Source organism: Vipera ursinii, assembly GCF_947247035.1.
Source record: "Vipera ursinii genome assembly, contig: SUPER_3_unloc_1, whole genome shotgun sequence".
In the NCBI taxonomy this organism is placed as follows: Eukaryota; Metazoa; Chordata; class Lepidosauria; order Squamata; family Viperidae; genus Vipera; species Vipera ursinii.
The window spans coordinates 17,501-40,284 of NW_028148452.1; the positions used below are offsets into that span (position 1 = coordinate 17,501).

At 43.6% G+C, this 22,784-nt stretch overlaps 1 protein-coding gene across 1 annotated transcript in view; it reads right to left on the bottom strand.

Annotated features, from left to right (window-relative positions):
• The window catches only part of ADGRB1 (adhesion G protein-coupled receptor B1), a gene marked incomplete at its 5' end in the record, with an annotated part of 259,043 nt that overhangs the window by 5,747 nt on the left and 230,512 nt on the right, over positions 1-22,784 (bottom strand). The window contains 6 exons of the mRNA XM_083379962.1: positions 1,029-1,082; positions 1,857-1,961; positions 3,347-3,382; positions 5,633-6,363; positions 13,990-14,044; positions 21,822-21,917. Of these exons, the coding sequence (XP_083236088.1) occupies positions 1,029-1,082; positions 1,857-1,961; positions 3,347-3,382; positions 5,633-6,363; positions 13,990-14,044; positions 21,822-21,917 (1,077 nt within the window). The remainder of the gene's footprint in view (positions 1-1,028; positions 1,083-1,856; positions 1,962-3,346; positions 3,383-5,632; positions 6,364-13,989; positions 14,045-21,821; positions 21,918-22,784) is intronic.

The following is a 22,784-nucleotide window of genomic DNA, read 5'->3' on the forward strand; positions in this document are numbered from 1 at the left end:
TATTATTATTATTATTATTATTATTATTATTATTATTATTATTATCTTCTTCCTCACAGTAACGGCTATTGAGCTAGGTACCCTCTATCTTATTCCTGTGCATGTACTGTATTTTTCTGAGGTTGTTCAAGAGATTATTTCAGTTGTTTTGTATCTTTTAACCTATTTGAAGTGGGTGATGGAACTAGGCAAAGTTGAAATATATTGGATCGGTCCTGTGGATATGGATGTCCAGGTTTGCCCCGGGTTGACTTTGGCGTCTCACAGGAAGTTGGATGCGGGGGCTCTTACGTGATTCACCTTGAGTTCTGATAAAAAATTGTCTCTCTCTTAGAGTAGAGTACAGGCAGCCCTGGACACACGATCCCAGACAATTTGAGTTGCCAATTTGTCAAGTGAGTGTTGCCCCATTGGCGACCTTCCCTGCCGCCCTCGTGGAGTGAACCACTGTGTCGTTAAGCGAGCAACAGGGCGGTTCACTGAATCAGGCTTCCCTACTGAAGGTTGAAAAAAAGTCGATCACATGGACCGCAGGACGCCACAACCATCATCAAAATGAGCCTGTTGCCATGTGTCCGAATTTTAATCATGTCCCCACAGGGATGCTGCCGCAGCCACGTAAGAAAAAAAGGTCATACGTCGCTGGTTGTAACCTTGAATGGTTACACAATGAACTGTCGAGGAGCACCTGTATGAATGGGGTAATGAACGAAAGCGGCATGCCACCTGGGATGTTCTGAAAGTCTACCATGTTGGAGGTGGGCAAGGCTGGGAAAGTCATTATGGATGGTTGGGGTGGAATGCAATCAAAGATCCCTCGAGGTGGACGGGATGGCCCCCTCGGGTCTCCTCGCTGTGGGAGATAGAAAGAGGGCAGGAAGCATTCCAAGAATGTTGGCTTGTGACTAGGAAGGCTGAATGCTGGTTTGTGGTGATAGGATGTAGCTGGCAACATGCAGCGTAAGGAGGTCGGGGAGGAGATGTATCTATGAGGTCCTAGAAGGAGAAACGCAGGCAGTAAGACTTACGCTGGCATTAGTTTTATCACTGCCACTTGAGGATATGCTCCATCTTTCCATGGCCTAAACATATAAGAGAAAATAGGGTGGGTATTTTTATCCCCTCTCCTCTTGAACCCACCACACAAGGCTGGCATGGCTGGAGGATGCCAGAAGAAGGTTGATCTTCCAAGAAACATTGAAATTGAAAAAAAAAAGGGAAAAAAACACCCATGTTAAACCTGTTGTACTTAAAACAAAGAAATACGACCCACATTCCCCAATTCTGGCTTTTGGCAACAATCTGGAGGGATCTAAGCCACCAATCCAGCACCGGGGTTAGGAGTATCCTGGGTGTGGAGATAATTAAATTCAAAGACAGCAATGTGATTTGTGTAATGTTGGCTAGACGTGACCACCTTTCTCTGCCTGTTCCACTGAAGAGATTAGTATCGGTCAAACAGAAGATGAGTCAAAAAAGAACATTTCGGAGAAGGATGGGTGGACTTCTAACATTTAGGGAAGAGGGAAGATCCTATTTTTTTTTAATTGCATAATATTATCTCCTGCTTTCTGAAGCCTCCAGGGCTTCCAGACTTACGATAAATCTCCAGGGAGATTTATCGATAGAAAATTTCTCCCGTAGATTTTTTTTCCCCCCCTCAGTGGTGGTAAATCTTGATCTTCTAAAACTCTGGGCCAATTGCTCCTTCACCTTGGGAGCTGCGGAGAAACTGCCTCCTCGGTTCCACTTCTGCGAGCTTAGAGGATTGTTTTTTTTAAAAAAAACAACGAAACAAAACTATTTGCACCCAGGTCTGGTAGAGCTCAGAAACTTCCAAGGATGGAAAGGCTCACCTTAGTCTCCATGGGTGGAGATTCTTTTTCCTTCTCTGCATGTTGCAGCTTCCGGTTCAGGTCCTGAAACATGTCTTGGTGACGTTTCCTTGTGTGCATGATTTTCTACAAGAAGGGAATGTCCAGATAAAGTTGAGGGTTTGGGAGAAGCAAATGAACACAGCAAATGAACATTGGCTGTCTGTCTGGCCTGCCTGTCTATCGGTATCACCTATCAGTCTGTCTGTCTAACCATCTATCTGCCTGCCTGCCTGCTCTATCTATCTGTCTATCTATCTATCTATCTATCTATCTATCTATCTATCTATCTATCTATCTATCTATCTATCTATCTATCTATCCAACATATCTGAATGTGCTAAATTAGGGGGGAAAATAACCTGGAGCTGTATATATCTATATATATCATCTACCTACCTACCGACTTTATCTATTTGTCTGCTTGTCTGCCTGCCCATCCTACGTACCTATCTATCTATCTATTTATCTATCTATCTATCCATCCATCCATCCATCTATCCGTCTTTCTGTCCGTCCGACTGACCATCCATCCATCCATCCATCCATCCATCCATCTATCTATCTATCTATCTATCTATCTATCTATCTATCTATCTATCTATCTATCTATCTATCATCTATCTATCTATCTATCTATCTATCTATCTATCTATCTATCTATCTATCTATCCATCCAACATATCTGAATGTGCTAAATTAGGGGAGAAAATAACCTGGAGCTCTGTGTGTGAGTGAGTGAGTGTGTGTGTGTGTGTGTGTGTGTGTGTGTGTGTGTGTGTGTGTATTATAAACAACTCAAGGCAGTGAATGCTTCAGGGCTCAAGTAGCCTCACAGAGAACCCTTCCCCCCATCTCTCCTTTTCAGGTTTCAGTTTTTCAAAATTATTTATTCAAGGGGCCGAGTAGAAAAATCTGCTTCCTGACTACTGATAGTCCCCGACTTATGACCACAACTGAGCCCAACATTTCTGTGGCTACGCAAGATGGTTGTTAATTGAGTTTTGCTCCATTTTACACCTGCTACTGTTCTTCAGCAAATCGCTGCCGTCGTTAAGCGAAGCATGAGCTCGTTCAGTGAATCTGCCTTCGCCCATTGACTTTGCTGGTTGGAAACTGGCGGGGAGGGTCACCTGTGGTGATCATGTGACCCTTCAATCATCCTAAATACAAGCCAGTTGGCCAAGTACCTGGATTTTGATTGTGCTGTAACGGTCGTAAGTGTGAAAACTCGTCCTAAGTCCCTATTTTCAGCGGTGTATTTTTCAGCGGTCACTAAACGAATGCTCGTAAGTTGAATACTGCCTGTGTATTTTATTCTAAAGAAACAGAACCTCTAAAAGGGCAGGGTATGCCAATCTGCATGTCCTTCCAGAAAGTTTTGGAGAAAACCTTCTACGTTGACCTAGAGACGAAACCACATCTTCAAAATATCACCCAGCCTTTATCGTGGAAGCAGCCCAAATACTCACCTCAAAATCTAGTTCTGCATATCGGGATTTCCGTCTCTAAAAAAATCAAAGGGAGAGGAAGACCCATGATTAAGGCTTGAGAAGAGATGAAGTACGACGCCATCTTGGGAGGGTTTAGACCAGGGGTCTTCAGACTTGGCAACTTTAAGACTTCTGGACTTTCATTCCCAGAATTCCTCAGCACAGCTGGCTGGCTGAGGAATTCTGGGAGTTGAAGTCCACAAGTCCTAAAAGGGCCAAGTTTGAAGACCCCTGGTTTAGACTTTGTGAGGGACACATTTGGGAGCTGGTGTGGTGAAGGACATGGGGAAGAAGTTGGATTAGATAGAGAAGAAAGTTTAAGATTCAAATCGGCTTTCAGCCACTGAAGCTTGCTGGATGGCTGAGCCAGTCAAAGTGACTGATTGATTGGCTGCCAAAAAGAAAAGGAGGTCAAATTATTATCCAAGGCACCAGAAGGCAGGACAAGAAACAATGGATGGAAACTGATCAAAGAGAGAAGCAACCTGGAATTAAGGAGAAAGTTCCTAACAGTGAGGACAATTAACCAGTGGTTAATTGTTCTAACTGTCAGGAAGTTTCTCCTTAGTTCTAGGTTGCTTCTCTCCTTGACTAGTTTCCATCCGTTGCTTCTTGTCCTGCCTTCAGACGCTTTGGAGAATAGCTTGACTCCCTCTTCTTTGGGGCAGCCCCTGAGATATTGGAACACTGCCACCATGTCACCCCTCACCCTTCTCTTCATTAAACTACACATACCCAATTCCAGCAACCGTTCTCTATATGTTTTAGCCTCCAGCCCCCTAATCATCTTTGTTGCTCTTCTCTGCACTCTTTCTAGAGTCTCAACATCTTTTTTACATCGTGGTGACCAGAACTGGATGCAGTATTCCAAGTGTGGCCTTACCAAGGCCTTGTAAAGTGGTATTAGTACTTCACATGATCTTGATTCTATCCCTCTGTTAATGCAGCCTAGCACTGTGTTGGCTTTTTTGGCTGCTGCAGCACACTGCTGGCTCATATTGAAGTGATTGTCCACTAGGACTCCGAGATCCCTCACACAGTAACTGCTATTGAGCAAGGGACCTCCCAAACTATACCTGTCCATTTGATTTTTCCTGCCTAAATGTAGAACCTTACATTTTTCACCATTGAATTTCATTTTGTTGGATAGCACCCAGTGTCATGAGGTTGTGGGGCTGAGATTTTGCATCCAGCTGGAACTCACAGAAGGAGCATCAATTGAGATAATTATCAGAAAGAAGCTACCTAGATCCTCCTTGTTCCTTGAAGGACAATTAGGAGAGCTGAGTGGGGAAATTAGCACATGTAAAATACTTGGGGAGCACATGCATAGCAAATGATTGTCCTTAATGAAGGACATGAATTAACACAATCATTTTAGGAGTGTAACCACAGCCCAACACGCTCTGAGACTACAGTGCTGGAATTCATTTTAGACCAAAAATGCCCGGTCTAAAACTTCCTAAAATTTGAGGGGGGGGGGGTTGGGCTAGAAAACCTTCCAATTTTGTTCTTCTGCTATTCAGTTATTCTGTAAAACAGCCATGCTAGCAGGGGAATCAGAATGGAGGGACCCTGGAGGTCTTCTAGTCCAGCCCCCTGCTCAAGACCCTATACTATTTCAGACAAGTGGCTATCCAGTCTCCTCTTAAAAACCTCCAGTGATGGAGCACTCACAACTTCTGAAGGCAACGTCTGCTCCACTGCTTAATTGTCCTCACTTAGGAAATTTCTCCTTAGTTCCAGGTTGCTTCTCTCTTTGATTAGTCTCCATCCATTGCTTCTTCTCCTGCCTTCAGGTGCTTTGGAGAATAGCTTGGCTCCCTCTTCTTTGGGGCAGCCCTTCAAATATTGTAATACTGCTATCATGTCCGCCCTAGTCTTTCTTTTCTCTTGACTAGCCAAACCCAAATCCTCCAACTGTTCTAAATATGTTTTAGTCTCCAGGCCTTTAATTATCTTAGTTGTTCTTCTTTGTACTGCTTTCTGCTGCTCTTCTTGGTACAATTCTGGAAGCTGAAGCCCCCAAATGTTATAGTTGCCAACTTTGGAGATCCTTTGCCCTAAAACAAACACTGGAACATTTACCAAGCCCTCCACATGGAATCTGGGCTCAAAATAAGACAGCACGGCACTGTTTTAAGACACCTACCCTGAGTAGCTATGCTTTAAAAAAAATAAATAGTTTTAATTAGCAGGAACAGAATTTAGGGACTTTTGCAACCAAAAAAGTATGGAGGCGACCACTGGCCTTCAGCCACTTACTTCGAGGGAGCTCATGGAGAGGGTGGAGACTGTTTCATTCTTGGTCACGATTCCAGCGTTGCCGCTCTTGCCCATGTCACACAAGCTGTTGGGCAACTGTGAGTCCGTGGATTTGTTGACCAATGGAGGGGACAAAGGTTGCTGTTGCATCATGGACAACGCCTGCCCTTCTCCGCAGATGATCCCCGCAGGCTCTCTTGGGGGGCTCTTGACCACAAAGCCTGGATCTGTGGCCATGCTGAGGTGGATGAGCCTTGTCTGGGGCATCTGGTCAATGTTGATGCTGTACTTGGTGTCGTCCTTGGGGGGTGGCGGCGGCGGTGGTGGCGGTGGGGGTGGCGGCGGTGGGGGTGGCGGCTTGGGCCTCAAGGTGGACGTGCTGGTGGGCAGAATGACGTAGCTGGTGTCCCTGGCTTGATCCTGGGCCCGCGAAAGCTCCGAGTCCAGCTTCTTGAAGATATCTCCATCGCAAATGTAGATGGATTTGGGAGCTTGGCTCTTGTCCTTCTTCAACGTCAGGGTGTGGTTGTTGAAGTCGTTGAGGTTGATGGCTCCCAGGTAGTGGGGAGAGCTTTGAAGGTGCATCTTGGAGACGTTGGCTGGAAGACTGTTGAAGTTGGAGGATCCCTTCGGGTGGTTGAGTTTCAGCTTCTCCTCATCCTGTAGGGATGGGCGCTTCAGCGTCCCGGTGATGGTCATGGTGCGGCACGTCCCGATGTCCTTGTTCAGCACTAACCAATCAGGAGGAAAGAGACGGGATTTCAGAAGGCGCTACAGAAACCATGAGGCGACACAACCACATCTTCTCTCCCCCCCGTTCCTTCCCCCAAAAAAACACAGGTTTCCTAATGCAGGCAGTCCTCGACATAGGCCCACAGTTGAATCTGCTGCTAAGTGAGTTTTGCCCCATTTTATGATCTTTCTTGCCACAGCGGTTAAGCGGATGATGGCAGCTGTCAATTTAGGATGATGGCTGTTAAGCAAATCGAGATTCCCCCGATGGCTGCTCAGACGGTCGCAAAAGGGGATCGTGTCACCCCTGGGACACGGCAACCGTCGTAAATTTGTGTCGGGTTGCCAAGCGTCTGAATTTTAATCACGTGACCACGGGGATGCTGCGATGGTCATTAAGTGTGAAAAACGGTGCCAAGTCCCTACTTTTCAGTGTTGTTATAACTTCAGACAGTCACTAAAGAAAAGGTGGAGTGTCAAGGACGATCTGTATTTCCTAATTACTTCATTGTCACCCACCATCCCAAATACGAGTGAACACATTCACCCACGCCCACCCACAGCCTCCAAGAGTGGGACTGACATTAAATTTGACTTTCCACAATTTATTGTACCAGAACATGCACCTGCCACCCTAAATTGACTCCAAATGGATCTCAGATTCCGTCAGTCATCCAGGTAAAGTTACAGATGCAAATAATTTAAAAAAAAAACACGCCCAAATGCCCACACCATAATTTACATATTCTCCTTGGAGACCCGTGCTTGAATCTGCCATTTGATTCCTGATAGGGACACTGTATTTCTGCTGGTATCCACTTGATTCCATTTAATTTGATATACTACTACTACTACTACTACTACTACTACTACTACTACTACTAATAATAATAATAATAATAAGAAGAAGAAGAAGAAGAAGAAGAAGAAGAAGAAGAAGAAGAAGAAGAAGAAGAAGAAGAAGAAGAAGAAGAAGAAGAAGAAGAAGAAGAACTGGAGATGATAACAAAATCCAAAGACCTACAAATGAAATAGAAAGACTGTGGCAAAGGCAAGCAAGGGTAGTACCAATAGTAATAGGCGCCTTGGGTGCAATCCCAAAACAACTGGAGCATCACTTGAGCACCATCATCAGCATTGACAAATTCAACATTAGACAATTGCAAAAGGCGGCCTTACTAGGAACTGCTTCCATCCTGCGACGAGATCTGTGATACCATCAAAAAGCCACATCTGCCTATCCCAGTTCCTTGGGAAGGACTCAATAGGTAGACAAAAATGCCAAATCCAGCCTGAACATCTGGCTGACTGTGCGATGATCAGTAACAATAACAATAATAATAATAGAGTTGAAAGGGACCTTGGAGGTCTTCTAGTCCAACCCGCTGCTCAGGAAGGAAACCCTATACCATTTCAGACAAATGGGTTTCCAGTCTCTTCTTAAAAACTTCCAGTGTTGGAGCATTCACAACTTTATTTTTGGACAAAGTAGCTGAGCAGCAGGTGTTGGGAAACCCCCCCCCCCAGCCCTTAGATAAACCTGCTTAGATTGGAAACGATAACCCAATGGAACAAACAACTTTTTGCGTGTTGTCTGTCTGATGGGCCCAAACGCTGAAGTTGTGTGCCAACACGACAGTTCCTTCCTTTCACAGCATTCTGCAGGGCCCTGGGAGTGGATGTTATGAATTTGAAAGGGGGATTTACGTGCATTTTCAAGCTTGTTTTTGAGAGGCAATTGATGGAAAGCACATATGGTCTAGCGCCTTATTGGTTCCCCCCCTATTTATCTTGTTTTTCCCCCCATTGAAAATATGGAATAGAATAGAATAGAATAGAATAGAATAGAATAGAATGGAATGGAATGGAATGGAATGGAATGGAATGGAATGGAATGGAATGGAACGGAATGGAACGGAACGGAACGGAACAGAACAGAACAGAATAGAAAAGACAATATGGAATGGAATAGAATAGAATAGAATAGAATAGAATAGAATAGAATAGAATAGAATAGAATAGAATAGAATGGAATGGAATGGAATGGAATGGAATGGAATGGAATGGAATGGAATGGAATGGAATGGAAGGGAACGGAAGGGAAGGGAACGGAATGGAACAGAACAGAACAGAATAGAATAGAAAATATGGAATGGAATAGAATATAGAATAGAATGGAATAGAATAGAATAGAATAGAATAGAATAGAATAGAATAGAATAGAATAGAATAGAATAGAATAGAATAGAATAGAATAGAATAGAATAGAAAATATGGAATGGAATAGAAAATAGAATAGAATAGAATAGAATAGAATAGAATAGAATAGAATAGAATAGAATAGAATAGAATAGAATAGAATAGAATAGAATAGAATAGAATAGAATAGAATAGAATAGAATAGAATAGAATAGAATAACAGAGTTGGAAGGGTCCTTGTAGGTCATCTAGTCCAACCCCCTGCTCAGGCAGGAGAACCTATACCATCTCAGACAGGTGAATGTATGGTCTCTTGTTAAAAATCTCCAGTGATGGAGTGCCTACGATTTCTGAAGGCAACTTCTGTTCCACTGGTTGATTGTCCTCACTGTCAGGAAGTTTCTCCTTAATTCCAGGTTGCTTCTCTCTTTATTCGGTTTCCAACCATTGTTTCTTGTCCTTCCCTCTGGTCCTTTGGAGAATAATGTGACCCCCCTCTTCTCCAGCCCCTCAAATACTAGAACACTGCTATCATGTCTGCCCTATTTCTTCCTTTTCTCCAGACTAGCCAAACCCAAGTCCTGCAGCCATTCTTCATATGTTTTAGTCTCCAGGCCTTTTGATCATCCTAGTTGCTCTTCTCTGAGTTTTTTTTCCAAACTCTCAACATCTTTTTTGTGATATGGTGACCAAAGGTGGCTGCAGTATATTGATATAAAACTAACGGCTGAATGCATTCAAAGACACAGTAAAATTCATCTTGGCTACCTGCTCCTCGGAGCCCCAGAAATTCCCGAATATTTGAATTGCAGCACAATTTGAGCGCCAAATAGACAAAAGGGATTAAGAGATGGGAGGTGGGCTAGAAACCCTTAAAGGGCATGCATGGATGAGAGAGATAAATGGAAAGGAGAGCAAATTTAATTTAATTTAATTTAATAATTTAATTTGTATACCGCCCTTCTCCCGAAGGACTCAGGGCGGTGAACAGGGCAATACATAATAAAAAACAGGATACAAAAATTAAAAAGTGATTAAACAACTATGCCCGTAGTAATTGATACATATTAAAAATTAAAACTAATTATAAAAAACCCAACCCCATCCCGTCAGACCAGGCCAGCTTGTTCAAAAAAGAAGGTTTTGAGATCGCGCCAAATCAATGGGCAAAGGAAGCCAATTTCAAGCCTCGCTTTTTAAATCTATGTCACGATTTGCATGCAAGAAATCGCACAGCCGTTTGCTCACAGGGAGGAACTCAAGATTGTGGGATTTTTTTTACCAATTTCTGGACAAGTAAGATGATATCTGAAGGCAAAGGAGGATTTGCCGTCCCTCGTTGTGCGGACCACATTGGAGAGAGACCAATGAAAAATGAAAAATGAAGAGAGAATCAGGCAAGACACCAGGAAGGTTTAAAATGCAGGGCCAGAAACAGCCACAATTCCAAGACTTGAGGAGAAAAAAATGAAATGGATTTTTTTGGAGGGCTGGACCAAGTTGGTGGTGGGCTTGTTTTTTTTTTTTTTTATTTTCTGGAAAGAACAGCGAAGAGGATTTTAAACAGCAATTGATTCCAAGCAGTCCTCAACTTACAACCATTCATTTAGTGACCGGTCAAAGTTACCAAGGCACTGAAAAATGTGACTTGTGATCGGTTTGTCACACCACCATTGTAGCATCTCCATGGTCAAAATTCGGGCACTTAGTAACTGACTCCTATTTATGACGGCGGGGAAGGCAGATTCACTTAACAGCCATGGCACTAGCTTAACAACTGCTGTTATTCCTTTAACAACGGTGGTCAGAAAAGTCGCAAAATGGGGCAAAATTAACTGAACTGAATGCTTCACTTAGCAACAGAAATGTTGGGCTTGGTTATGGGCGTAAACTGAGGACCACTAAGGACATCTCGGGTGGCACTGCTTTTTTTTTTTTGTATTCGGAAATACAGGAGAAGGGAGCCTTTAAAGTAAGAGTGGGTGTTTCGCTTCTCCAAGAAGCTTCTTCAGGCCTGAACTGAAGAAGCTTCTTGGAGGAGAAGCAAAATGTTTCCAAAAAATAATAATAATAATAATACCCAAGAAACTCTAGTTGCCTTTTGGAAAAGCACTATGGGGACAACCATGACCTGGATGATTGAGAACCTCCATAGTGATGGTGGTCCTCATTGACTAGGGCAGGAATAGGCAACCTCGGCTCTTTTATGACTCGTCAACTTCAACTCCCAGAGTTCCTGATCCAGCCAAGCATGCTGGCTCAGGAGTTGAAGTCCACAAGTCATAAAAGAGCCAAGGTTGCCGACCCCTGGACTAGGGGAATGGGAAAGGTCCTTACCTCCTCGTCATTGGGTTGTTGAATTAAACCCAATCATAAGTGAACCATGAGTTGAGCTGTACTCTATGCTGCACCACAACATCAAGCTTAAAACACATTTGGCCAATGGAGGTCCTGGTTGGACAGGCGGGACATACGCAGGCATGATTTTAACAAGAGAGAAAAATTCTAGGTATGGTAGCAAAGGGAAGAATTTCTTATATTATTTTTTTTCCCTGATAATACTTACAGGTGTCTAAATTTCATTTCAGTTGTAAAACATATTCGGAAGGGGGTACCCAATGTGTTCCATAACACAAACCACAACAGAGCAGTTACAGAGTCTGTCATTTCTACTCCTATAACTGTCTGCTTTGTCCAATGGATAGTCAAGAGTGCAGAAAGAAAAAATGCAACCAGCCTGCCTTCCCTTGAGGACCTGTATATTGCACAGGTCAGAAGGAGGGCTGAGAAGACCCCCTCACATCCTGGATGTAAACCTTTTCAACTGGTCCCGTCAAGATGGCGTTATGGGGGTCTCAAATGCCAAGGAAGCTAGACACTGGGACATTTTTTTTTCCTTCATGCCCTCGTTCTGCTGAAGATCTAGTTCTCTTAGTCCTGCCTAAAGTCTCCATATACATTAACCCACTTTGTTGTTGTTGTTAGTTGTGAAGTCATGTCTGACCCCTCGTGACCCCATGGACAACATTCCTCCAGGCCTTCCTGTCCTCTACCATCTTCTGGAGTCCCTTTACGCTCACGCCTACTGCTTCAGTGATTCCATCCAGCCACCTCATTCTCTGTCGTCCCCTTCTTCTATTGCCCTCAACCTTTCCCAGCATGAGGCTCTTCTCCAGTGAGTCCTTCCTTCTCATTAGGTGGCCAAAGTATTTGAGTCTCCGCTTCAGGATCTGGCCTTCTAAAGAGCAGTCAGGGTTGATCTCCTCTAGGACTGACCGGTTTGATCACCTTGCAGTCCAAGGGACTCGCAGGAGTCTTCTCCAGCACCATAGCTCAAAGGCCTCAATTCTTTGGCACTTGGCCTTTCTTATGGTCGAACTTTCATTGCCATACATTGCAATTAACCCACTTAGCGTGTTATTACTGTGGTATTGTTTCTCCTTCTTATTATCTTCTGTACTTCTCCTCGTATTGGTATTATTGTGACAACGATTAGCATTATTCTGTTGCGTCTACACTAAGAGCTTCTGCGCTAGAGGCAAATTCCTTGTGGTGTCTCGTCACACTTGGTCAAGTAAAGCATTCCATTCCATTCAGTCCACTTCCTTACAACTGCTCATAGAGTCAGGTATTAATGGAAAAAGTCATATTCAGACATCAAGATGGTTGACTCTACTTGGTCTAAACCAAGCTCCTGTCAAGCTTTGTGCCTCTTTGGTAAAGCTGTTCAAAGGAAAGCCCAGTAAAATTCATGCTGGGCTTTAGCTGTCTCAGAGACCAGCGTTCTGCAACCTTGAGTGCTTACGCATTCCAAGATGGAAAGATCTGAATGATGTCATTGTTAAGTTGGGAGAGCTCCAACAGAATAGCAGAGTTGGAAGGGATAGTATAGAATAGAGCTGGGAGGGACCTTGGAGGTCATATAGTCCAACCCCCTGCTCAGACAGGAAACCCTATACCACTTCAGACAAATGGCTGTCCTGTCTCTTCTAAAAACTTCCAGTGTTGGAGCATTTACAACTTCTGGAGGCAGGTGGTTCCACTGATTAATTGTTCTAACTGTTAGGAAGTTTCTCCTTAGCTCTAGTTTGCTTCTCTCTTTGGCTAGTTTCCATCCATTGTTTTTTGTCCTGCCTTCAGGTGCTTTGGAGAATAGATAGACCCCCACCCCCCTCTTCTTTGTGGTAGCCTCTGAGATAATAAAAGACTGCTATCGTGTCACCGCTAATCCTTCTTTTCGTTAGACTAAACATACCCAATTCCTGCCACAGTTCTTCATAGCTCCAGTCATCTCTTTAGAGGAAAAACCTAATTGAAATTTGATTGCCTTAATAAAACTAAGGAAGGTCAGACCTGCTTGGAATTTTAGTGGGAGAAATCTCCAGGATTTGACTGGTTACTTAAAAGAAAATATCAAGGAGAAGGAAGTAGAAAAACACTCCCTGAAGAAAAGTGGATGATTGATTACATGTCATCATGCAAGGTGAGCTGGACTCAACTTCGGAAGACCTTCCTAGTCTTGGTGGAAGGACAAAAACAGAATAACAAGAGTTGGAAGGGACCTTGGAGGTCTTCTAGTCCAACCCCCCCCTGCTCAAGCAGGAGAACCTATACCATTTCAGACAAAGGGTTGTCCAGTCTCTTCTTCAAAACCTCCAGCGTTGGACCATTCACAACTTCTTAAGGTAAAGGTAAAGGTTCCCCCGCACATGCGTGCTAGTCGTTTCCAACTCTAGGGGCCGGTGCTCATCTCTGTTTCAAAGCCGAAGAGCCAGCGCTTGTCCGAGGACGTCTCCGTGGTCAGGTGGCCGGCATGACTAGACACCAAAGGCGCACGGAACGCTGTTACCTTCCCACCGGAGTGGTTCCTATTTTTCTACTTGCATTTTTACCTGCTTTTGAACTGCTAGGTTGGCAGAAGCTGGGACGAGTAACAGGTGCTCACTCTGCTATGCGGCACTCGGGATTCGACCCGCCAAACTGCCGACCTTCTGATCGACAAGCTCAGCGTCCTAACCCACTGAGCCACCACGTCCCTAATTAATTGATCTTACTGCCAGGAAAGTTCTCCTTAGTTCTAGGTTGGTTAGCTTCCCTCCATTGCTTCTCATCCTGCCTTTCAGGTGCTTTGGAAAATAGCTTGACCGCCTCTTCTTTGGGGCAGCCCCTGAGATACTGGAACGCTGCTCTCATGCCCCCCCCCCCGGTGCTTCTTTTCACTCGATTAGAAAAGACAGGAAGAGAAGCTTCAGGAAAAAGAAGAACCTCAAACACCTCCAGGAAGTTGGATCAATAAGGGGCAAGTCAGGTATACAGATTCAAAAAGCAATGCAACTTCACACAACCAGGAAGCGAGGGAGCAGGGTGAATTAAAACAAAGAAAGAAATTTCAATCCCCAAAAGCAGGTTCATGGTTGATGTCTCACCTGTGATGTGCTCACCTGATCTACAAGCCATGTCCACGTCTTTCTCGAAATCCGTCTGGAAGACAGAGAAAGCAAAGGGAAGACGTGATCAGCAACGGGGAAGGGAGAAAGAAGATCGAAAAAGGACAAGGCATGGACATTTCCAGCTTTTCCACCCAACCGAAACCCACAAGGGCAGCTCCTCCCGGTCATCCAAGGAAAGCGGTTTGGAGGTGAGAGGTCAAATATAGGCAGCTATGCAATAAGGGAGATTATTCGTAGCTTAGGTGTTGGAAGGGAGGGGTCCTGCCTGAGCTGGGTGGTTTTCTGGCAGGAAGTTTCAATGCCCAACTCGGTAACATCGTCAACGCTAGACCAGCAACATCTTCTTGCACTGACGAGGTTACCTAGCTGGGTCATGAAATGTCTGCGGAAAAACAACCAACCTCAAAGAGCACCAAGGACCCTACAATCCTCTTCCTCCTCCTCCTCCCCCTCCCCCCTCCTTTTCCTCCCCCTCCCCCTCTCTGCTCCACAAAACCCTTCTAGCACGGATGATGTTACCTAGTTGGGTAATGAAACGTCCGCAAGAAAACAAGCAAGCTCAGAGAGCACTATGTACCCTATAGTTCTCCTCCTCCTCCTCCTCCTCCTCCTCCTCCTCCTCCTCCTCCTCCTCCCAACAAACCCCACTGCCTTCTAGCACTGGTGATGTTACCTAATATGGGTAATAAAATGTCTGCAAGAAAACAACCCAGCTCAGAAAGCATCAAGCACCCCATAGTTCTCCTCCTCCTCCTCCTCCTCCTCCTCCTCCTCCTCCTCCTCCTCCTCCTCCTCCTCCGCTCCACAAACCCCACTCCCTTCTAGTACTGATGTTGTTACCTAGTTTGGGTAATAAAACATCTGCAAGGAAACAACCAAACTTAGAGAGCACCAAGGACCTTTCCAGATACCTATGCTAAAATATCTCCATGCTGGGTCTGGTTTCTTTTCTGGCTGGCTGGTGAAATCAGTTCCCCAAATACTTATGGGGCAGGTGTGCGAGAGCGGAAGAAACAGCTGGCAGTTGAGATGGAAACTCTCGTGGGGGCTGGATGGGGATGCAGCAATTATTAGGGGATCCACCTTGGCGTCTTCATTGCACAGGATGTAATGAAGCAGGCACGGGTCATCAGCATATGCAGTGGCATCTCATGATTGGTATTTTAATGCATATCTAATTTATGCAGGACTCTCTCCTGAATGTCAATGAGGTGGCATTGGCAAGAACATAGGGGTAACTTACTCAAGTATAGTATTTTTATTTTACTTTGTTGTATTGTATTGTATTGTCCCCTTCATGGATTACTGCCTTGTCGTGGCGAAGGGGCTTGCGTAATTCAATGAAGCTATGAGCTATGCCGTGCAGGGCCACCCACGACGGACAGGTCATAGCTGAGAGTTCTGACAAAACGTGATCCACTGGAGAAGGAAATGGCAACCCACTCCAGTATCTTTGCCATGAAAACTCTATGGACAGTACCAAAAGGCAAAACAATATGATGCTGGAAGATGAGCCCCTCAGGTCGGAAGGCGTCCAATATGCTACTGGGGAAGAGCAGAGGGCTAGTACTAGTAGCGCCAGAAAGAATGAAGCGACTGGGCCAAAGCCGAAAGGACGCTCAGCTGTGGATGTGTCTGGTGGTGAAAGGAAAGTCCGATGCTGTAAAGATTTTTTCTCCATAGGAACCTGGAATGTAAGATCCATGAATCAAGGAAAGCTGGACGTGGTCAAACAAGAGATGTCAAGACTGAACATCGACATCTTAGGTATTAGCGAACTAAAATGGACAGGAATGGGCAAATTTAATTCAGATGACCATCAGGTATACTACTGCGGGCAAGAATCCCTCAGAAGAAATGGAGTAGCCTTCATAGTCAATAAAAGAGTAGGAAAATCAATACTGGGATACAATCCTCAAAATGACAGAATGATCTCAGTTCGAATCCAAGGGAAACCATTCAATATCACAGTAGTCCAAGTCTATGCCCCAACCACCAGTGCTGAAGAGGATGAAATTGACCGGTTCTATGAAGCCCTACAGCACCTTATAGAAGTAACACCAAAAAATGATGTCCTTATCATCATGGGGGATTGGAATGCTAAAGTAGGAAGCCAAAAGATAACTGGAATAACAGGCAAGTTTGGCCTTGGAGTACAAAATGAAGCAGGGCACAGGCTGATAGAATTTTGTCAAGAGAATACGATGGTCATAGCAAACACTCTTTTCCAACAACCCAAGAGACGGCTTTACACATGGACATCACCAGACGGTCAACACAGAAATCAGATTGACTATATGCTCTGCAGCCAAAGATGGAGAAGCTCTATACAGTCAGTAAAAACAAGACCAGGAGCTGACTGTGGCTCAGACCATGAGCTTCTCCTTGCAAAGTTTAGGCTTAAACTGAAGAAAGTAGGGAAACGCACTAGGCCACTCAGGTATGAATTAAATCATATCCCTGTTGAATATACAGTAGAGGTGACAAATAGATTTAAGGAATTAGATCTGATAGACAGAGTGCCTGAAGAACTATGGACAGAGGTTCGCGACATTGTACAACAGGTAGCAACCAAAACCATCCCAAAGAAAAAGAAATGCAAGAAAGCAAAATGGCTGTCTGAGGAAGCTTTGCAAATAGCTGAGGAAAGGAGGAAAGTGAAAGGCAAGGGAGAAAAACATAGATATGCCCAATTGAATGCAGAATTCCAGAGAATAGCTAGAAGAGATAAGAATGCCTTCTTAAATGAACAGTGCAAAGAAATAGAAGAAAACAATAGAATAGGGAGGACCAGAGATCTTTTCAAGAAAATTGGAGAGATGAAGGGAACGTTTAATGCAAAAATGGGCATGATAAAGGACCAAAATGGCAGGGACCTAACAGAGGCAGAAGAGATTAAGAAGAGGTGGCAAAATTACACAGAAGAACTGTACAAGAATGAGCTTAACGTCCCTGATAATCACAATGAGGTGGTCACTGACCTCGAGCCAGACATCCTAGAATGTGAAGTGAAGTGGGCCTTAGAAAAGCTGAGCAACAACAAAGCTAGTGGAGGTGACAGTATTCCAGCTGAGCTATTCAAAATCTTAAAAGACAGTGCAGTAAAAGTGCTACACTCAATTTGCCAGCAAATTTGGAAAACTCAACAGTGGCCACAGGATTGGAAAAGATCAGTTTACATTCCAATTCCAAAGAAAGGCAGTGCCAAAGAATGTTCAAACTATCGCACCATTGCACTCATTTCTCATGCTAGTAAAGTCATGCTTAAAATCCTACAAGCTAGAATTCAGCAGTATGTGGATCGAGAACTACCAGAAGTACAGGCAGGATTTCGAAGAGGCAGAGGAACTAGAGATCAAATTGCCAACATACGCTGGATCATGGAGAAAGCTAGGGAGTTCCAGAAAAACATCTACTTCTGCTTCATTGACTATGCTAAAGCCTTTGATTGTGTGGATCATAACAAACTGTGGCAAGTTCTTAAAGAGATGGGAGTACCAGACCATCTTATTTGTCTCTTGAGAAACCTATATGCGGGTCAAGAAGCAACAGTGAGAACTGGACACGGAACCACTGATTGGTTCAAAATTGGGAAAGGAGTCCAGCAAGGCTGTATACTGTCGCCCTGCCTATTTAACTTATATGCAGAGCACATCATGAGAAAGGCAGGGCTAGATGAATCAAAAGTTGGAATTAAGATTGCTGGAAGAAATATCAACAACCTAAGATACGCAGATGATACCACTCTAATGGCAGAAAGTGAAGAAGAACTAAAGAGCCTCTTGTTGCGGGTGAAGAAGGAGAGTGCAAAACTTGGGTTGAAACTTAACATTAAGAAAACCAAGATCATGGCATCTGGCCCTCTCAATTCCTGGCAAATAGATGGGGAAGAAATGGAGGTAGTGACAGATTTTGTTTTCCTGGGCTCCAAGATCACTGCAGATGGGAACTGTAGCCAAGAAATTAAAAGACGCTTGCTCCTGGGGAGGAAAGCCATGACAAATCTAGACAGCACACTAAAAAGCAGAGACATCACCCTGCCAACAAAAGTGCGTATAGTCAAGGCTATGGTCTTCCCAGTTGCAATGTATGGCAGTGAAAGCTGGACCATAAGAAAGGCTGAGCGCCAAAGAATTGAAGCCTTTGAACTCTGGTGCTGGAGAAGACTCCTGCGAGTCCCTTGGACTGCAAGGAGATCAAACCGGTCAGTCCTAGAGGAGATCAACCCTGACTGCTCTTTAGAAGGCCAGATCCTGAAGTTGAAACTCAAATACTTTGACCACCTTATGAGAAGGAAGGACTCACTGGAGAAGAGCCTAATGCTGGGAAAGATTGAGGGCAAGAGAAGAAGGGGACGACAGAGAATGAGGTGGCTGGATGGAGTCACTGAAGCAGTAGGCGTGAGCTTAAATGGTCTCCAGAAGATGGTGGAAGACAGGAAGGCCTGGAGGAACATTGTCCATAGGGTCACGATGAGTCGGACACGACTTCGCAGCTAACAACAACATTGTATTGTATTTACTTTACTTTATCTACAACTAACCAGTGGAACAACCTGCCTCCAGAAGTGGTGAATGCTCCAACACTGGAACTTTTTAAGAAGACACTGGAGAGCCATTTGTCTGAAATGGTAGAGGGTTTCCTGCCTTAGCAGGGGGTTGGACTAGATGACCTCCGAGGTCCCTCCTTCTTCTTCTTCTTCTTCTTCTTCTTCTTCTTCTTCTTCTTCTTCTTCTTCTTCTTCTTCTTCTTCTTCTTCTTCTTCTTCTTCTTCTTCTTCTTCTTCTTCTTCTTATTCTTATTATTATTATTATTATTATTATTATTAAATTTTATTTTACTTTATTTTATTTTACTTTATTTTACTTTATTTATTCTGTTTTATTTTACTTTATTTTATTTTACTTTATTTTACTTTATTTACTTTACTTTACTTTACTTTTTTTATTTATCAAATGTTTTGGCCTCCCATCATACCGCAAGGTCACTCTGGGCAGCTTATAATATTAAAAATAAAACCATATAAATGGAACACAGGAAGCTTCTCATCCCAGAAGCTTCTTCGGCTCTGACTGGATGGTGGGGGAATGGGAGGGTTTACACTCTTTGTAGAAAAGCTGATCACTTGCCTTCTTTCAGAGAGCTGTTGAGGCCACCTGGAGGTTTATCTGTCTCCTGAGTGGTGCAAATGAGTTTGGAGCCGTCTTGGAACTGCGGAAAGGACTGTGTTGTAGACTGGAGACAGATGATGTCCTATCCCCCCCTCCCCATTTGAGGGAGGGCTGTTCAATTTTGACATAGATGACCTCTTTGACCCCTCTTTCAAACCAGCGGTCCTCTCTGTCCAAAATGTGGACTTTGGTAAACCTCCAAGTGGCCTCAACGGCTCTCTGAAAGATTGCAAATGACCAGCTGTCTGCAAGGAGTATGAATCCTTCCATCCCCCCACCATCCAGTCAGAGCTGAAGAAGTTTCTGGAATGAGAAGCAAAAATGTCTTCAAAGAAAAATGAAGAGGTCCAGTTGCCCCTAGGGGAAAAAAAAACATCTTTGGGACTTGCCATGAAGGGCGTTAGAGCACATTGGTTCTCTTCTTTTCATCTTACTAAAACAAAGTTGAGGGTAGAAGCTTAAGACTTGTCCTTGGAGAAAGGGCTTCCTACCCTGTTGGTTCTCCTGGAAGATGGGGAGAAGGGATCTCATGCGGTAAACACTCTTCTCAATCAGGGTTTAAATGCTATGAAAAGCTGTGCCTTACAAAAGCAGGCAAGGCAGAAGAGGAGAGGAGCAGAGCTACCATCTAACTGGGCTTGTCCAATATTTTCAGTCAAAGCACGTGGGGCCAATGGGCTCAACGTTACAGGAGATCCAAGTGAATTTGAATTCCACTTGTGGGAAGCGTCCAGAGAAATAAATATTTTGGGAAATATTAAGAAGGCAGAATATATTTCCCCAAAGGAATAATGGAGAAGATCTTTTTAAAAAGACAGACACTTCTCTCTCCCACCCACCCACCAGCCAGACAACTCAGCAGAAACCAGCTCTGTAGAAATGCAGGTGTAATAATCCATTCAGGAAGGTTGGAGCCTTCCAGCTAGAAGCTGAAGAGATTAGGAAGACAAAGACCCCTAAAATCTACATACCCCACCCAAACTCTATGAGAGGACATAATAGAACTAACCCACAGATGCCAAAGGGCACACCCAGACTCTGGTCAGAATACATGACACAGGAAATATAAAGCCTCAAACAGGAACAGGAAACCACCTGAAGAGCTCCAGAGGGTATAAAAACCCACTCCCTACATGTTCTCTCTCTCTCTTTTCTTCCAGAGCCATCTTTCTGTCTGGCTCTCCTCTTCAATAAACTGCAACCTTCTTTCTAAAGCAGTCGCCATGTCGTTTATTCCCAGCTTGGACTGGACCCTGATGACAATTTTTCATTGAACACGCTGATGTAGTCTCTTTCTTCAAGCAAGTGCCTTCCAGATACATCTGACCATAACTCCCAACACCCTGAAAAATTAACATGGTCAGTGACCGGGTGCTATCTAACAGTTCTGGAGAACATGGCTTGAAGAAAGCACTTGAGGAACGTCGGCCCTAATAAAAAGGTGTGAAAAGCTTTCATTCATCCTATTTTTTAGGAAATTGGGGTGAACTGGGACATACATTAAGCAATGAACATTATAGGTATCCAGGAAATCTGCAACCTCCAGATGCAATAATATCTGAGTAGCAATTCAGATGATTCTTTAAAAAAGATTAAATACATTTATGACAATAAAAGGTGTCTTGTTTTGAGAATCTCCTGAAAATGGGTACTTGCCAGGATGCGACAGCATAATCCTGGCCTAGCATGAACTTGTAGCCTGATGAAACATCTTATGTTCTAATAGTCTTGATGTGCTTTAAGTCTTTTGATGGGTCTGTGTAATGGCAATAAAACCTAATCAAATACATTAGATGATGATCATCAACCAGGACAAGCTAAAAGGATGGGTTGCTTCCCAATAGAAGAATATGGATCAACAGAGCTGGAAGGAACTTTGGAAGTCTTCTAGTTCAACACTCTGTTTGAGCGGAAGACCTCATACCATTTCAAACAAATGGGTGTCCAATCTCTTCATAAAAACCTCCAGGGATGGAGCACCCACAACCTCTGGAGGCAAGTCTTTCCACTGATTAATTGTTCTCATTGTCAGGAAATTGAATATCTCCTTGATAAATTTCCATCCATTTCTTCTTGCCTTGCCCACAGGAGCTTTGGCAAATAGGTGGTCCCCTCTTCTTTGTGGAAGCTCCCCAAATATTGGAAGACTGTTATCATGATGGGGATGGGGATGATGGCGATGATGATGGTGGTGGTGATGGTGGTGGTGATGGTGATGATGGTAATGATGATGGTGATGATGATGATGGTGATGATGATGGTGATGATGGTGGTGGTGATGGTGATGGTGATGATGGTGGTGGTGATGATGATGGTGATGATGATAATGTTGGTTGTGGTGGTGATGATGATGATGATAATGATGGTGATGATGATGGTGATGGTGATGATTATGATGACAATGGTATCCATTCAGTTGTGTCCAACTCTTGGTGATTCTATGGGTCAGATCTCTCCATCCCTGGTCCTTCTCTTTGTTAGACTAAATATGCCCGGTTTCCACAACTGTTCTTCATATATTTTAACCTCCAAACATTCCCAGCCTGTATGCGCCATCTTGGTATGGGCCATCTTGGTTCACCAGAGCCATGAAAGCTACATCTGTCCTCTCCTTCAAAGCATTTTTTCCCCACTTACCATAAGCTGGGCATGTCCGTTCTGGAACGATCCTCCAGAATCTCCGTTGGCTTCTTCCTGACGATCCACCACTCGGCATTTAACAGCATCTTGCACCTAGGGGAAAAAAAAAGTTGTCGCATTAGGCGGAATCAATTTCAAGTCTTGAGCTGCATGAAATATGGGATAGGTTGCTAATGAGCTTCGGCTTTCGGGCAATTGCACAGCCATTGAAAGTAGCCATTAACGAAACTGTAAGGAAAAGTTCATAATCGCTGCTGAGATTAGTTAAGGAGTAGGACTGTCGGCTGAAATGGAGCGGAGCTTCCCCCATTGCTGAAAGGCTGCTCTGACGCATACAGCACATTGGGTCTTTTTTCTTCTTTTTCTTGATCATCATCGTCATCATGAACATCAACGCTACAAGTAACTAACGATTCTTTTTTTAAAAAAAAAGATAAATGAAATAGTTTTATTTATTATTAGATTTTAAAAAGATGTCTGAAGGCCATCAACCTGGAATTTTCCAAGAATGGTTTACAATAGACTGAATTACACAAGAAGGGTGTGTTTATATGTATGCATCTGTGAAATTTATAACTATGTATTTACTGTATATCTACCGTATCTCTCTCTTATCTATCTATCTATCTATCTATCTATCTATCTATCTATCTATCTATCTATCTATCTATCTTTTTTCTTTCTACAGCATCTATATCTTTCTATCTTTCTATCAATCTATTTATCAACTATGTTTCTGTCTATATCTATCATCTATCTCTATCTATCTATCATCTTTCTTTGTACAGTATCTATATCTTTCTATCTTTCTATCCATCATCTATCTATACTTATTATGTTTCTATATCTATCTATCTATCTATCTATCTATCTATCTATCTATCTATCTATCTATCTATCTATCTATCTCTACCTACTTACCTATCTACCTATCTACTATCTATCTTTCCAACTCTCTCT